The sequence below is a fragment of the Sphaeramia orbicularis genome, chromosome 12 (genome assembly GCF_902148855.1).
Source record: "Sphaeramia orbicularis chromosome 12, fSphaOr1.1, whole genome shotgun sequence".
NCBI classification, from domain to species: domain Eukaryota; kingdom Metazoa; phylum Chordata; class Actinopteri; order Kurtiformes; family Apogonidae; genus Sphaeramia; species Sphaeramia orbicularis.
Window position 1 is genome coordinate 43972547 of NC_043968.1, and position 17396 is coordinate 43989942.

General features: G+C 36.8%; 1 protein-coding gene across 1 annotated transcript; it reads right to left on the reverse strand.

Annotated features, from left to right (window-relative positions):
* Window positions 1-131: 131 nt before the first annotated feature.
* On the reverse strand, window positions 132-14219 carry smo (smoothened, frizzled class receptor). The gene is made up of 12 exons (XM_030149091.1): window positions 13958-14219; window positions 12453-12652; window positions 10501-10710; window positions 10205-10377; window positions 7876-8095; window positions 6087-6210; window positions 5904-5996; window positions 5064-5172; window positions 4429-4614; window positions 3456-3604; window positions 2607-2741; window positions 132-2421 (listed from the first exon to the last, which is right to left on the reverse strand). The coding sequence occupies exons 1-12, from the start codon at window positions 14217-14219 to the stop codon at window positions 1817-1819; spliced, it is 2466 nt and encodes an 821-aa protein (XP_030004951.1). The 3' UTR covers window positions 132-1816.
* Between the last annotated feature and the right edge of the window lie 3177 nt (window positions 14220-17396).

The following is a 17396-nucleotide window of genomic DNA, read 5'->3' on the forward strand; positions in this document are numbered from 1 at the left end:
TCGGTTTATCTGGTTTTTCCACTTTTGTGTATTTTTTTTTTTTTTTTTTTTTTGTCAGGTTTATCACCCCCAGTTGAACAAAGACAGTTCTGTTCTATGATCAGCAGGTCTGACAAAAATCATAACAAAACTTGTGTGATCACGTTTATTTACATATAAAAGAACAGCTGCACAATAAAAGTGACAGTTATTGACTTTGTTACACAGTAAAAAAAGACAACACATGAAGCAACAAACAAAAAGCCTGTGGTTAAATCTTGACAAACTAAACTTTTTTTTTTTTTTTCTTTTCCACTGATGTCTTCATTTAATGTGTCTTTCTGGGTACATATCAGCTATGCTTCATTTTTGTTTCAATACTCCAAATATCCTAAATGCAGTTTATTGTCTGTATTGTTGAATTCATACAACGTAGTAACACATACAGCCAGCTTAACTACTAAATCCATAAATAATTTTTTTCTCATACACATTTTATGAGTATCTAGACACTTACAATAGAAAAACTAATGTGCATTAGCTATGTCAGTCTACTTCTGCATCATTCATCCACACTGGGTGTAAAATGATGCTGATGATGACGATACTTGCTGAAATTTTGGTTACAGCACAAGTACAGTGACAACTTCTTATAGCATAATTGACTCTTCCCTTTATCTCAGCACAATAATCAAGTCATTTGATATACAATTCTGTACAAATAATACCCTCATGAGCAGTCTATGAACAGCCTATATACAGTGCACAAACATTACAAAACAGAAAATACAAGGACTATTCGAGTTGGAAATACTAAAATGAAAAAAGTGGATAACAAATACACTTCAAAAAAAGAAACTGCAGTTTAAAATACATCATACAAAATATTTTCAACTGGACTAAAGGAAAAGCATGTTTGCAGTCCAGTTCACCTTGAATATGTACAACAGGTGAATAAAACTAGAAATACTGCTGTAGAAACATAGTCAAATACATTTGTACAGGGGAAATGTCTGTTCCGAAATATACAAGGATAATGATGGACAGTTCATTAAAGCCAAACACAGAAAACTGGGATTTGTAAAAAGTAAATCATCAATAAACATGTCGGCCCAGGTAACACAATAATAAAAATAATTATTCTGTATGTGCTTGTAAGGTTTAATATTATTCACAAATTAACAAAACCATTTCCTATTCCTGAAATGATGGTAAAACAATATATTTCAGTATTCTGAAATATACTGACATGTGTTAGTGTTAAACGGACTCTTCAGGTTACACAAAAATATGTACAAGTAGTGATGAAAGAGCAATGGCTAAACACTAACCTGTATAATTCACTCACAGTCTGTTTCTAACGCAGACTTAAAGGAAGTACGAAGCAACAATATGTTTCACTCTCAAATAGTTTTATAGGGTTGCTTGAGTCTTAAAATGTAGTGTCCTTTGGAGTTATCGCACAAAAATAGGCCAACAGGATTGGTCTGGCTGAAATGATGTAAGCTGATGAACGGATGGAGATTTCATAACTAACATTAACATTGTTTCAAGCCATTTACAGTTTAGCTGCCTCATTTTTTCTCATCATGGACTTACCTATAAAGTTTTACTGGACACAAAAAATAAAAATATATCTCATAAACATATTCACAACATATTTCTCACTTACTTTATCCCTTTGCTTTTTCTTCCAAAATTAAAGAAAACAAACAAAATGAAAATAAAAACAGCTGAAAACTGGGTGCACTTTAGTAAGAAAGTATCCAGCACTTTTTGTAGCTTACTGTCTGTGTACCACAAAGGTTGAACAGCTTCAAAATATTAGAGGTTTTATTTAAAAATCAGAGTCCGCATCCATGAGCTCTGCCTCCATTAGATTTGTCCGGGAGTGTATGGGTCCATATCCAGCCCTCCTGCCCGCCGGAACCCGAGCCACGTGGGCTAGTCTCTCTGAAAGCCCGTTGTTGTGGTCTTCTCTGCCGTACTGGGGCGGTGCACTGGGCTGCCAGGAGGAGCCACGACACCGAGGGCTGAGGCCCAGATCCTCCGGGCGGTCTTTAAAGTTCATGTGGTCGGAGAGCAGGCCGTGGCCGTAGCTGATCTGATTATTCTGGCAGGAGGCGTAGGGACACCGCTCCTCACAGGACAGAGGGTGTGACGGCTGGAAGTCTGGGAAGGACCCCGGCAGGACGTTGTCCTCCAGCTTCTGCTGCTGCCGCTGCTGCAGGTTGGCGACCAGGCTGGGATGGCAGGGCAGTTTGGGCAGGCGGGGCACTGAGCTGCGGCCAAACTCACGCTGGCGATAAGCCTGGTGGTCCACCACCTCCTCCACTGGACGCACCTCCTTCTTCCTCTTCTTTTTCTTTTTCCTCTTTATCATCTCAGGTGAAATCTCAGCTTCCACCATCCACAGTCTGTTCCTCTCCTCTGGTGGAGGAACTGTGAAAAAATTACAAGGAAAGACACTCATCATCAACAAACTTTGCTTTCATGGAGGGAAAGAGAAAAAAATAAGATTAAAAGATCTGAAGGACACAAGGACAGAGAGAATAAAAGGAGGAATAAGGGGTGAACTGAAAGCATCTGCATAATTAGATGTAATGTAAAGGTCATGCAGCTCTTACCTGGTGTGCCAGTGGGAGTAACAGAGATGTCCTGAGGCAGAATAGCACCTCGCCTAGCCACCATCTTGGTCACATGCTGAGCCCACGCTGATGACATGTCATTGGACGGCTCATTTAAGTCAAAATTGATTCCAGCTATTAATGAGAAGACATAACACACAACCTCTCAATTTAGATGCAACTAATAGCTGCTGTAAACCAGTTTACAATATATGTTACTAAAAACATTCTATGTTTTTTTCAATGAATATATTGTTACCATAGACATAAAAGCAAATTAGGACTGCTACAATTGTATAGTCATCTTAGTAGAGGACATTATGCAGTGAGAGCAACAAGCTTCACATCAGTCAGATTCTCCATTTAATACAGTGATTATTGGACTATCTTAATGAAGACCAATGTACAGATACACACATCTGGATCAACATAACATTCACAAATCTCAAAACCTGATAATTTTGATTCCTGTGTTCATTTTATAGCTAGCACACATTAAGAGACCATTCTGAGCTCACTCTATTAAAATAGCAGTGCCATGTTAACATCGTAAGAGAGTATATTTCCTATTTTTTATATTGATGATTATCGTATAATAAACCACAAATATGAAACTTCTAAATGAGAATATTTTACTAGAACAATGTTAGCAAGGGAATATAACTGGAACTTTCCAACCACTAGATTAACCTATAACCATATTAATATTAAGACAAATAGACTGTTCATGCAGTTTTAACTACCTACCACAAGATGGGAGTATGCACACACTATGAAACATGATTTACATGTTACAGAGGAACAGTTTCTCAGTGTACTCTACAGTATCTGAGCAGCTGAAACACTCACCCACTGGCCCGTCATGAGACACAGTGTGCATGCTGAAGGACAGCTCTTTCTCTGGGTCTTTGTGAAGTTCCTTCCTCAGCGCGAATGCCTTTGCGATCATCTTGCTTTTCTTGATCCTTTTAGGTTCATTGTCGCTGCGGCCAATAATTCTGTTTACATGTACAGGAAAAGAGAAGATGAGATAATGCATCGATCTATAGCATAAAAACGGACTAAATGTACCGGTATATGCCTCCTGGATTTTTACACCTTAAAAACCTAGCACGATTTTTGTGGCGTCTTCCAAATGAATTTTTCTTTATATTTCCTTACCTTTCCCAAGTGATTTATCATCATTCATCATCATAAGATCCTCAGCATTTTGCATTTTTCAGTGAAAATCAAGTATTTTCCAATATTCCCATTGCTGATCATGTAGATGTTCATAAAAACTCTGAGTAAATTCAAAGGCAATTATATGAAAAAAGGAGAACTGAAGATAAAGTTTTTCAGCAAAATATATCAATAACTGAACTTAAAAGCGTCTCCACCCACTGTCATTTGTGAAACTACAAGGGTTTTACTGGTGAATCAATGTTGCAGAAGATGATAGTGTTTCCATGTTCACTACAGAGCCTCTGAACATCCATATGGTCATATCTGATGACCATGAAAAGATGACAAACTACATGTTACCTGAATTATTTGCATGTATTAATAGGATTAGTGGATCAACAGATACTTGATATTTTAGATCAGTAAGTCGTTGAGTAAATACAGTTTACAAGTCCCGTTGAGAGAAACATCACTTCATTAGGGCATAGAAACGAGACCTTTCCCATACTGTTATCATATCCTCATCACCATGTAGGGACATGGATGGGCATGTAGCCATAGTGGGAAGAGAAAACAAAACTAATATTTAAGACGCAGAAACCTAATCCTTTGAGACAAGTAGAGAATATTAATAATATCGATGTTGCTGGTTACTGACTTGCACCAGGTGCGCTTCCAGATGAGGATGGTGGCTTTGGTCCAGACCCAGGTACTCATGGCGATTCCTGTCCCAAACATGGAAAACAGGTTGATTTTCTCCACCATGAGGCTAGGCCTGTTTTTGATGGTGCATTCTGGGATTGGCTTGTTGGTCTGAGAGGCGATTGTCACGTTGGCTTCACACCTGTTGAAAATATCACAGAGATTATCAGTCTGTGCCTCCTACACTTTCTGACCGTATGACTGAGCTACATTCAGCTGCTGCATTTGGTAAATAACTACAGCCTTTTACTTGTCAGGGCAGGAGAGAGTGGTTTACATATTTGAGGGTAAATTAATTCCAATCCAGCCAGTGTCAACATTGTGGGGAAACAGGGTTGCATTGACTGGTGTGAGCGGAGCGGCTGGGCAGCGATTTGGGATCTCAGTAACATTAGTTTGTGGATTCGTGTGTGTTTCGATGCAAATGTTACACATGGAGAAGTGGCTGTAAAAGACTAGTTTGTTATGCAGCCGCTGTCGGCCAGGCAGGTGTAAAACTGTGTTACTGTATTATGTCGTACTAAAGTGTACATATAAGTGACTAACAAAAGTGCAATTATTGTACAGCCTTTGGAAGAAGAATAAACTTACAGCACATAATCTCTGAAGCTTCTCTCCCATTCAGCCTGGTTGAAGAAATCGTAGAAATGACAGCCAAATGTGATGAAAACAAAGCCAAAAGCGAGGAATCCAAATATACCTGACAAGGACAAACACAGCAGCATGAGATGACTGAAACATCACTAATATTAGAGATTACACATTCATGAAACTGCAGAAAGGAAGCTTATACAAATGAGTAAAATTATGTTAATGGACAGAAGAACTTCTTTCCATTTCCTATTACAGTTTTACTTGATGACAGGGTTTCTTCAAGACTTTTTAGATGTATTTCACACTGGAGTTGAAGTGATGTGAATAAAGAATATGATTGGATGATGACAGGAGTTTACTTCTGGCTTCAATGGGTTTATTTTTATTCAGTCTTTTGTTACTCTGAACAGGGTTCATCAACACTTAATATGTTGTTCTCAAGCCAGACATCCTTGAACTCATGACTGAGATGCAACGAACAGTTTTTTTTTTTTTTACTTCTAGAAGTGTTTTTTTTATAAGAAGAAACAATTTTTTCTCACTTCTGAAATCAAGAGTGATGTTAATGCAACTTTAAAACTGTAATATTAACTTCATAATCCACTATTTTAAGTGAAATTGTAATGAAGACGTTTAAGACAAACCCTGGATCATTACCAGAAGCTTTTACTTCATACTGCAACAAACGGTCACTGCACCAACATATGATGTAGTGCTTAAAAGCGTTTTTATTTGGTTGCTTGTACATCTAATAAGGTTGTCTTTTAGTTTTTTAGTTTCAGTATTGCAGATCAACAATGTTATATGAATTAGAAACAGTTTAACACAGGTACTAACCAAGTCTCAGCATGGTTTCATTGATCTTGCTTGCTGCTTTTTCACTCAACAGTCCAGGGTGGTTACTCTTAATGGAAAACAAAGTCATGACACCTGCAAAAGGAAGGACACAAATAGAAGCATTAAAAAATCACTTCAATGTGGATAAAGAAGACATTAGTTGTTTACTGTTTTGCTGCTCACCCCGAATGAGGAAGTAGCCACCCACAACAAGGACCACACCGATGGGTGCCAGCACAAACCCAGCTCTGTATCTGTAGTTTTTGTATCCCACAAAACAGATCCCACTCACTGAGTCTCCATCCACCTATGGAGAACCACACAACACACAAAAGAATGCAACGTAAATTAAAAGTGACATGATCGGTAACAGCTTTGTTAACCAACAAATATCCAGTGCTACTTCTGTGGCAATTCCAAAATATTTTATTCTCTATATTTAACTTTTCTTAAGCGATTTATCACCATTTAATATAATATTATCCTCTATATTTTGAGATTTTCAGTGTAAAATCATGTTGATGTTCATAAAAACTCAGATTAAAGTTAAAGTTTTAATCAAATTATATCGTAAACTGAACATAAACCAAGTGTGTCCATCCACTGTCATTGATCCAACTCTATGGGTTTTACTGGTGAATCAATGATGCAGAAGATAGGATAATATATACTTTATTGTCCCCAGGGGGAAATTCGTTGTGGGCAATAGTGCAACAGGGTTGCAACACCATACAAAGCACACGGTATACACAAAAAGACATTCCAGTGCACACACATACTCTGACATGGCATCCTGAAGCATGGGGCAGTATACAGAACCAATAGATAAATAAATAAAACTATTGCACACACTGTAAAAAAATTCTGTTGTTTTTGCAGAAAAAAACTGGCAGCTGTGGTTTCCAGAACAATACTGTAAAAAACACATCCAACTGTAAACATATTTATGGAGTAACATGTAGATTTAACATTTTAAACCTGTACATTTAACACTGGATTTAAATAGTAAATGGACTGCATTAGTGCATTTTCTACACCTACATGGTGTCCAAAGCACTTTCCAAAACCACCAGGTCCAATTGGGAGCAATTTAGGGTTCAGTGTCTTCCATGGACACTTTGACATATGGACAGTCGGATCCAGGATTCAAACCACCAACCCTTTGGTTATTGGACAAGCCGCTCTACCAGCTCTACCAACCCATTCATTTACAAATTTTAAATGTTACATTGTTCAATGTTTACTTTCTTATAACCTTTATATATATATATATATATATATATATATATATATATATATATATATATATATATATATATATATATATATATATATATATATAAAAGCAAATATGCCGTTATTTCAACATTATGGTCTTGCAATTTAAACGGCACCACATTGTATTTCAATTTACAATTTTATTTTCTAAAAACAATAGAAATACATCATTTCTACATACAAATCTGGTTTTGTTCACATACGCTTCCTGTAAGAACTACAGCTATATTTGATTCAATCATTAACACAAAAATCTTTTCAAATAAACAACTTTGCATTGTATTGTCACTTACAGTTTTTTTATGTTGCAATTTTACAACTTTTTGGTGTTAATTCTACAGTCATTTTTTTTTACAGTGCAAGCCTAAATCCATACCAAAATATGAAAGAACATCACAAGAATTAATAGCCAATGCAATTAAAAATATTATTAATAAAAGGTGAAACACCACCATCAATAAATAATGATAATATGTGGTAAAACTAAGATGATGGTGTATCCACGTTCACTATGGACCCTCTGAACGTCCAAATGGTCACATCTGATGACCATGAATTTTACCTGAATTACTTATATGTATTGATAGGATTAGTGGATCAACAGTTAGTAAATATTTTAGATCAGCAGATACTTTTGTTTGCTGGTGGATGTTTGGGTTTGTACGGGTTAAATAGTGCACAGCTCTGGACACACCTCTGCGATTGCCAGGATAGCCACAGTGAGGACGAAGGGGATGGACCAGGTGACCATGTGGAAGTAGGATGTTCGACCAGAGAGGGGCTGGTGGGTGGTGCCCAAGGCTTTGAAGGACGTGTGCCAGGCGTAGGTCAGCATGACGAACCAGATCACACCAGACATCAGCGAGTAGTAAACGATGATGAAGATGGTGACACATGACAACGTCTCTGAAGACCTGCAGAGTACAACGCAACAGGGTGCAATGTTTTTCTTATTTTATGTTTTATTTCAAATTTATTATGGCTCTTTATGACTCTTTTATCCAATAATTGTTTTTACTTTTAGCTGTTTTAGTTGTTATTTTACTGACTGATTATGTCTTCGACTGCTCTAAAACTTGTTTCTATCCCCTTACAGACTACTGTCGCCAATTTGCCTCAATATTCCACTGTTTTTGTAATGAGGTGCTGTTCAATACTCTTTCTTGAATGTATATATCCTCCTGAGATCCAGCAGTGCAGTTTTGTCCTCTGTAGTGGACAAGAGTTTAACATTTTTACTTAAAAAAAAAAAAAAAAAAATCCACCGCAAAGGACGTTCCATAAATAAATAAATTAATAAATATTGTGTCTGAAAAAACCATTGCATCGTGCTGTTTCCAATAAAGATGATTAATTAATGAAAAAATGTCAAAACCTTTACTTACTGGGTCTCAGGAGGTTAAATTACCTGGTTTCCTATGACCCCTGATGTTCATAGATCAGTTTCAACAGCCTGTTTCTGTAATGGTTTTATTAATTTCATGACATTCTACTGATTTTTGGATCATTTTTGTTTTGTTTGGATAGTTGACTGGAATAACTGTAACAAAATAATGTTAATAACTGTCAGTAAAATAGTCTTAATACCTGAGACTGGAAAATTTGTTTAATTACTATTATGACAATTATGCCTAATGTTACTAAATTGCATAATATTTATTGTATGTGCTATATTCACATCAACAGTCTCCACTTGATTTAGGATCTGTGCCACAGCAATGACACAAATATTTTTTTCTATAATTGTAAATATATTTAATCACTATGGGGTTATTTGTGTAATACACTGTGCACTGTGTAATGATAATCTGAAAGGTTCACATTCATTATCATTAACCCTTTCATGCATGAATTATGAGACCCATATTCACGTTTTTTTTTTTTTTTTTTTTTGCTAAATTCAAGCAAAAAATCTGCCAATGGAACAAGTGAAAATTATCTTAGTAAGATTTCTTGAAATCAGATTTTCCAGATCTATTGTCTAAAAATCAGTTCTTACATCTCACTGAAAAGTTACTCTTTAGGTGATTCTGTCTTATTTTAAGTGTGATGAGATCATTGGACTAGAAAAGAGCAAAATATACTTGGTATGATTAAAATTTTTTCAAGTGAGAAACATGCATTTACTGACATATTGTGTGAAAACTTTGAAATAAAAAACATTTTTAATGCCACTAATCTGATGTTTACTCACATTTTAACATACTCTAAGACTAGTTATTACTCAGATAATATTAAAAAAAACTACTTTTTGTTTAAAAAAAAAACCCTGCTAATTACAATCTAATAACATTTATCAACTGATTTACACTCAAATATTTTACTGCTAGGAAGGAGGCACTCCATGTAGCTGGAGCTATGATCTAACTCTTTATTATTATTTTGTATTTTTATGTATTTATTTGAAATATCCAACATCTCATGAAATTTAGAAAAAGATCTGTGGGATGGAGTTGGTTAGGTTTAAGGGGCTATAAAATACTCATATGTTTTGTGTTATTTTTCTTCTATCTTTTATTGTTTTAGGTATGACCGTCAAATGTAATGATGCACTTATGCATGTGTATACGTGTGTACATGTGACTAGACGGGTGTATGTTTAAATTTCTGTCTACAGTGACAGACATACATTGATTTGCACCTGCTTCCCAATAAAAAATAAATATGTTAATGCAGATTACGTTTATCAAGAACAGGAAACTTACAGTAATGGTATGAATGTCAGTGTTTGGGATGGTGCATGAGTGTCCACTGTGTCGGGTGATATGCAAATAAAACAATAACATCCATGAATATACAAGAGAACAGCCGTAGAATAACTGTCCACTGTAGTGACCACTATGCATGAAAGGGTTAAAAAAAAATCCACAATATGAATTTAGCAAAAAAATAAAAAAGCTGAGTCACTAAATGTCCCAGAATGTGTCTACAAAGTCAAGAGAAAATATATACCTTTTGTTGAAAAAGAATCAAGTTGAATGTAAGCGAATGTCAGTCCAAGTGGGTCAAGGAGGTTTACTTACGAGGGCTCCCCAAGACGCATGGTGTTGTCACTCTTGCACACAATCTCCTTGCGTGCCCCATCCAGGAACTGGGCCAGCCAGCCGATACTGCCCACAAAGAAACAGGCATTGATGTAGAAGAGAATGACGGCTGGGTAGCGGTTGGAGTTCTTCCAGTCGGCGAGAAATGTGGCCTGAAACCGGAGAAATGACAAAAAGTCAGCATCTGCAGCAGACCCACAGTACACGATTAAATACAAGAACGACAAGCCGCCTCTCATAGAACAGTATGATTTGATACTGTGGTTTGGGCTTACAAGTGTGAAGAAGGTGCAGAGGAGGGTGATGGTGCCAAAGTAGGCGATGTAGGCGTGCATGTCGTTGTGCTCCTCCTCAGTGAACAGAGGGTTGTCACACTGGATGCCACAACCTTCCACGTCCTTATACCAACTCGACTGAATGTCCGTCTTCACCAGTGGGGCTTCACACTGGCCTGAGGTATTAAACTTCAGCTTTTGCACCTCGTTCTGTGGACGAAGTTAAAGAAAAGGTGAGCTCCAGCGGCATCCTGAATGTGAATGTTAAAGAGTTGTTAAAATGCACAGTGAATGATAAACATACTGTATGTGCTCCCCAGCAGTAGAGCTCTTTTATGTTTGTCTCCCATCTGTACTGTCTGACATACTGCAGGTTTGCTTCTTATCTAAATATGTATATAACCTGTGGAGTTTTATAACTGTTATTATTTTTTGTATTGATTATTTGTCCTTATGCATGCACAGTTTCTTGCACTATATCCTGCTGTTGCCTTAATCAATGAATTTCCCCATTGTGGGATCAATATCTTACCTTGGAATTTCTTCATTTCTTCTATTAATCAGTGCTTTACATATTTTCCAGTTGATAGTTTTGATATGAGTATTATTACTGTTACGAAAGGGTTTATTTTGATGTGAAATGCTGTTGCAAAATGGACAGAGTCTATTCTTGATATGTATAGGATTTTTGTGTCTTGTAGTTAGTCAGAATTTTGTCTGATATGTGTAGGATTTTTGTTTAACTTATGGGATCTGAAATGGGAATTTAGGATACGTAGAAGGATGGGGTAAGGGGGTGGGAGATTATAAATTAAACTTCAACCTGCTCCTTTTCAAATGTTTTCCTTTCCTTTTATATAAATCTTTTTGTGGCTTGGATTTAATGTTATATTTGAAATAAATGAATAAACAAATAAGTTAATGGGAAATTGGAAAAAATCCTTCCTAACAGCTTTTCTAATATTCAATTCCATATTTATTCATTAATTACTTTGAGTTTCATGTTGAGTGACTTAATGTGTTTTTACTACGAAATAAGCAGGTTCTAATAGCAACAGTTCAATCCCAATTTTTTGGGACTGGGGTCAGTGTGATATTGCCTTGTTCAGGGGTGTCAATCTCATTTTAATTCAAGGGCCACATACAGCCTAATATTATATAAAGTGGGCCGGACCAGTAAAATAATATATATAATAGTATAAGAACGTTTGAGTGAAAAAAGTAAAATTCTGTAATGAAAATGTTTAAATCCACGAACTGTACCTGAACATAACATGAACAGCCTGAAAATTCAAAGTGCAATGTTAACAATATTACATCTCAGTTCATCATTTATACATGTGCATTACAACGTACAGATCACAGTTTGTCTACAAATACACAAAACATTTAATAACAGGGAGAATATTTTTAAAATTCCACATACGTCTATTAAGACATTTCAGGTTATTTACATTTTTTCTAAAAGGCTAGTCTGTAAATGTAAACATTTTTGTGAAATGTAACTTTTTTTTTTACATTAAAACAAAGAGAAAATTAGTAGTTTTCATTATTTATAGGTTATTATGATAGTATTTTACTGATCTGATCCACTTTAGATTGAATTTACCTAAAATGATTCTAACATCTTTGATCGTTAATATTGTCAGTGTAATTTTTGCATTTTACAAATTCATCCCACGGGCCGGATTGAAACCTTTGACGGGCCAGATTTGGCTCCTGGGCTGCATGTTTGACACCTGTGGCCTAGTTAATCTGCTATCACCTTATATCCTTATATTGGTCAGCTTTTAGTGTTTGATAAATGCTTCAGATGTGGAAAACAAGAGTGAGGTAATTTCACTGGAGGCCTAACCCATTGTACAGACTGAGCTGGCTACTCTCCAGCTGATCATGACCTCTGACCGGGTCATGAAAAGAGGGTTTCCCCCAGTGGCACACTCTAATCTTACCGAGCAGCCCACTGGGAATTTGTCACATTTCAGGAAGTTTGGCCAGCCTCTCTCCTGATCCACGATGCTGCATGGACGACGTGTAGCCAGACACAGGCTCTGGCTGGGCAGCTCCACTCGACCATTCTCACATTTGGGCATGTACACGGCACAGAGCAAAGGCTGGATGACCGACCAGCAGCGAGGAGCGTTCCTTAGGCCTTAAAGCAGAAAAAAACAGCCTTAATATATACTGAAATATCCTGGTTAGACATGAGAAAGGGGAAAGAAAACATGAGGAAATAAAGAAAGGTTTGACAGTGTTATAGGCCTAAAAATCATAATTAGAATTCCTCAAATGTGAGAGGTGGTGTCATGCACACACATAAATAGAAGTTTTAAGAAAGATGTGCAACCAACAGGGACTATATTATCATTATCAGAAAATGCTGTGATACTTTTGGAGATCATTATACATGAGGGGTGGCTTTGTGAAAGACAAAGACGTAGACACCAGTGAAACAACACAACAATTTGCATCTTTTTGGAACAGTCTGTGTCCAAATCAGATTAAAGGACAACAGAGCAAAGGGGCCGTTTTGGAACTCCTGCAAAATGGCTTTTCTACAACTAAGATGTCATGTCAACAAATGGGAATTATTTGGGCGCCTTGACACTTGTAGGCAGTAACACACTTCTAACAGGTCATTAGTATGTGCTTATGAATGTGAAGAGCCTCTTACAGTCAATCTACAGCCTTTTGTTTTGCTGAAAGTCTTGCCAGCTAACACCTATCAGTGATTCCTTTTGTTGCCTTTAATAGCTTTTAACCTTTCATTTCCTGTCTGGGCTTTCTTCCTTCCTTCCTTCCTTTTTTTTTTTTTTTTTTTTTAAAACCCATGAGCACTTGGGACTTATCATCACAGCAATTAATATTATTAACACCTTAATACAAGGCAGTAGATACAGAAGAAGAGGGTTTAACATCTGAATCAACACATTTAGCAAAGTATTTGTTAAATAAGTTGCACTTCTTCCCACCCCTTTTTGGGCATGTAAATGGAACTATTGTGCTTTTCTTCTGTCTAAGATTGTTATGATTCTTGATATTTGTATTATTATGTATGTTTTGCTAGTGCATATATGTTAAATTTCATTGCATGTTCAGAATAAATCACTAAATCACTATGTTTATTGCAAAGAGAATCTAAGTCAGTTTGTATTAGAACTTAATAAAATTATTTTCTACGCAAATACTTTTATTATTATTATTATTATTATTATTATTATTATTATTATTATTATTATTAATAATAATAATAATAATAAGAAGAAGAAGAATAACAATAATAATAATTTATTTATTTATTTTATTATAGTCCAGTGGGGGTTTCAAGTGCGTCCAGGTTATTTGGCTTTATCATGCATCTGTACATTTCCTATTGGCTTAAACTCTGACTATTTATTCTTCTTGGTGGTAAAATATAAAGCAGCATCTTTTGTTTCTTAAATCCCTTAAATCTTACCAGACCACATGGTCAACTTCTCAAAAGCCTCTTCTTGGGTGCTGGAGTCCTCCGCCAAGATCAGAGAGGTATGAGTATATGGTAGAGGAGATCCGAGGCATGTGTTGTATTTCAGCGCCTCGCAAGTAGTTGTTTTTTTACAGTTATCCTCAAATATGGTCCCGTTTGGAGACAACGCAGCCTGAGAGGCAGAAAGCCAGGCAGCCCAGACCCAAAGCATCCCGTAAAATCCAACAATGGGGCTCCGACCCTGGGAAGACATCTTAGACGAAAGAGAGATTCAAGTGCGTAAAAAGGAGGTTACTTTGTGCGTCTGTGTGTTAGTAATCCAATGCAACAACTGATCCAAAGAGGATGTTTTCTTCATTTGTTTCAAAATATGTTTCCAAACTCGGCATGGTGAAGAAAAGCTTCGCCTCAGAGTTTTCTCCTAAACTTTTCCAGTCTGCACTTCTTGTCCGATCCTTGCTGGATGCTCCCGGATTCCTTCATTATCCAAAACTGAAAACGCATCCGGATGAAGATCACCAACTTAAATCCAAATCAGTTATTAATTTGAGGCGTTTAGGATGGGAATGGAAAAAAAGGAATCAGGCCGAGAAAGTAGTAGATTCGCCCTCCCCCCACTTCCAAAAAAAAACTTGCCATGAAAAGTCTGGATCTCTGAAATAGGATCTCCAACTCCGATGCGCCACCCCCTTCTCCACAGCCCCCCCCCCCTTTTTGCGCACATAAAAATATGATGGTGAATAATCCTATATCTCTGAACGTGTTCGACAAGTGATCTGTCTGCCGCTGAAGAGTGTGATGATTGGTTTGTGGGACTTTGTTGTGTTGCTGTGAGTAGCAGCTCTGTGTCTGGTTGTTTTTTGTCTCTGGTATGCACATGGTGGGGGAGAGCCAGAGCAACAAAACCTCCCCTCCCATCCCCCTCTGCAAGTGGAAGAATGTGCCTTATGGCAGGCCTTTTCCAAGTTTCTCATCTCAAAAACCCCTAAAACAACACGGATCCCCACCAGATAGGTTTCCTCTCAGAAGGGCAGGAGGTCTGTAGTCTGTGCAAAGGTTCATTAGGATCAAATCCTGGGTGTACCCACCACCACAGAAGAGATGAGATGTTCAAGGTCCATGAATACAGGGAATATTTCTGTCAATTATATGCTTTTCACCCACCCTCATAATTCATTTCAGTGGGATCTTGCTGATGCTGTAAAAAAATTTTTTAACCCATAAAGACCCAAACATCCAACTGTGACCAAAATCATTTACTGATATACAAAGTTTAATACACTTTGATCCACTAATCCTATCAGTCCATATCAATAATTGGTGTAAAATGCAGTTCATCTTTTCATGGTCATCAGATATGACCCATTTGGATGTTCAGAGGCTCCGTAGTTACCGTGGAAACACCATCATCTTCTGCAACATTAATTCACCAGTAAAACCCATGGAGTTGGATCAGTGACAGTGGATGGAAACATCGGGTTTATGTTAATTTAATAATATATTTGCTGAAAATACTTTTTTTTTTTTTCAGTTTTCTCTGGTTCTGATATAATTACCCTCAACTTTGATTTGAGCTTTTATGAACATCCACATGACCAGTGAATTAATTGTCAAAAAATACCCAGTGTTCACTGAAAAAACACAAAATAGGATAATATAATAACTGGTGATAAATCACTTAAGAAAAGTTAAATATAGAGAAAAAAATGTTTTGAAAATGCCACAATAGTTGCACTGGGTCTTTATGGGTTTAGATGTACTGTATGGATGCAATTTGATTCTTTTCTTACAAGAATTTTAGCACTTTAGCATAGGACTAACAGAAGGCTGAGCTTTTGTAGATTTTACATGTTTCAGCTGCCGTTTACTTAACCTCCTAAGACCCAGGAAATGTCAGCAAAGTACAAGCTTTTTTTGTTTTTTATTAAATAAGTGCCTATATTGGAAACATCATGACGCAACAGTTATTCAGATGCAGTTTATAAAATTTTTATGGAATGTCCTTTGTGGTGGACAGTTTTCTTTTCTTTTTTTTTTTTTTGTATGAAGTTGTGAAACTCTTGTCCATAAATGTGGACAGAAAACCCATAGCTGGGTCTTAGGAGGTTAATGTGTATTAGAGGTTGATGGAATCATTATTGTTGTCAACCTCAGCCTTTTTTAATAATCACACTAGTCTACAAGTAAAATGCCTCCAGAATAAAAATAGTGATTCTCTCATATCTATAATAATATCTATAATCTATAATCAGATAATGGGATGTTTGTCTTGGAGCTACCAGATCTACTTCAAAACACTGTCTGTACATTATAATACATTTACTTTACAGGTTCTTTGTAGAGGGAGATTTATACATCTACTGTATAAATGTACATTAAGTAATATATATATATAACACTTGATCATATTCATTGAAAACATCAGATAACCAGCACTTTTATCATTTATTTTCCAATTCACCTTATTACAGTATGTAACATTTATCACATTGAATCTCTGAGCATTTGGAATATAGCTGTAACCTGTTTATGTTTATGTGAGTGAGATGGGAACTGTTAATAACTCAAAACTACACTTAATACGTTTCCTTTGGGACATTCATAATGGACTGAGCTTCCTCTCCTCTGCTTAAGGTGGCTACAAGACATCTTAAAAATGCACAGCTGATATGAAACAGACACAAAAACAAACTACACTCTCATTTATTTCAGTACATTTTTCTTATTCTTAGTGGTATTTTCTTACTTTAAATTGCAGCAGTGTGGCGGTAAAAGGACATTTCTAACACCTTGAGCCTGTGCTGTGGCGCTGTTGTTATCGCATTAATTGGACAGTGCACTTGTGGTATTTGCACGGCTGTAGAAGCTTTGTTTCTCCTTTGGTGTTCTGAAAGTAAAACTGGGTTAACTCAGCTCCCTCCTGTGTGTGTGTGAGTGTGTGTGTGTGTATGAGTGTGTGTCTGGGCCTCCTTAAAACCCACAGCAACATGGCGGCCTCAGTGAGTCAGAGGCAAAGACCCGGGGACCACACACAGAGCTGTGCAGCCCAGGCCAACACCATCTCCTTCTCTGCTGCAAACACACCAAAACATATCAGGAAACATAAAGTGTGTCGACAACAGGCAGTCTTTTTTTTCACATTCATCCAAATCATCTATTAAATGATAATTCATTTCTCACACAGAGCAGATTGTGTTGTATGGTGAAGGAGAAATCACAGTGTTGGGCGATACTTATAGGCTACTTTACACTAACACAGAAATGTCATGTTTAGATTTCAGACTTGCGTCAAAGGCTGTTAAACATACAGCAGTGTTTCTGTTCCCAAAGATTACAGGCATCAGGTTTCAGACTGGGAACGTCTCACAACTCATTCATTGCCAGGCAGAGAAATGGTTGTTGCAGTTACATTAGACTTTCGGCCACAGAA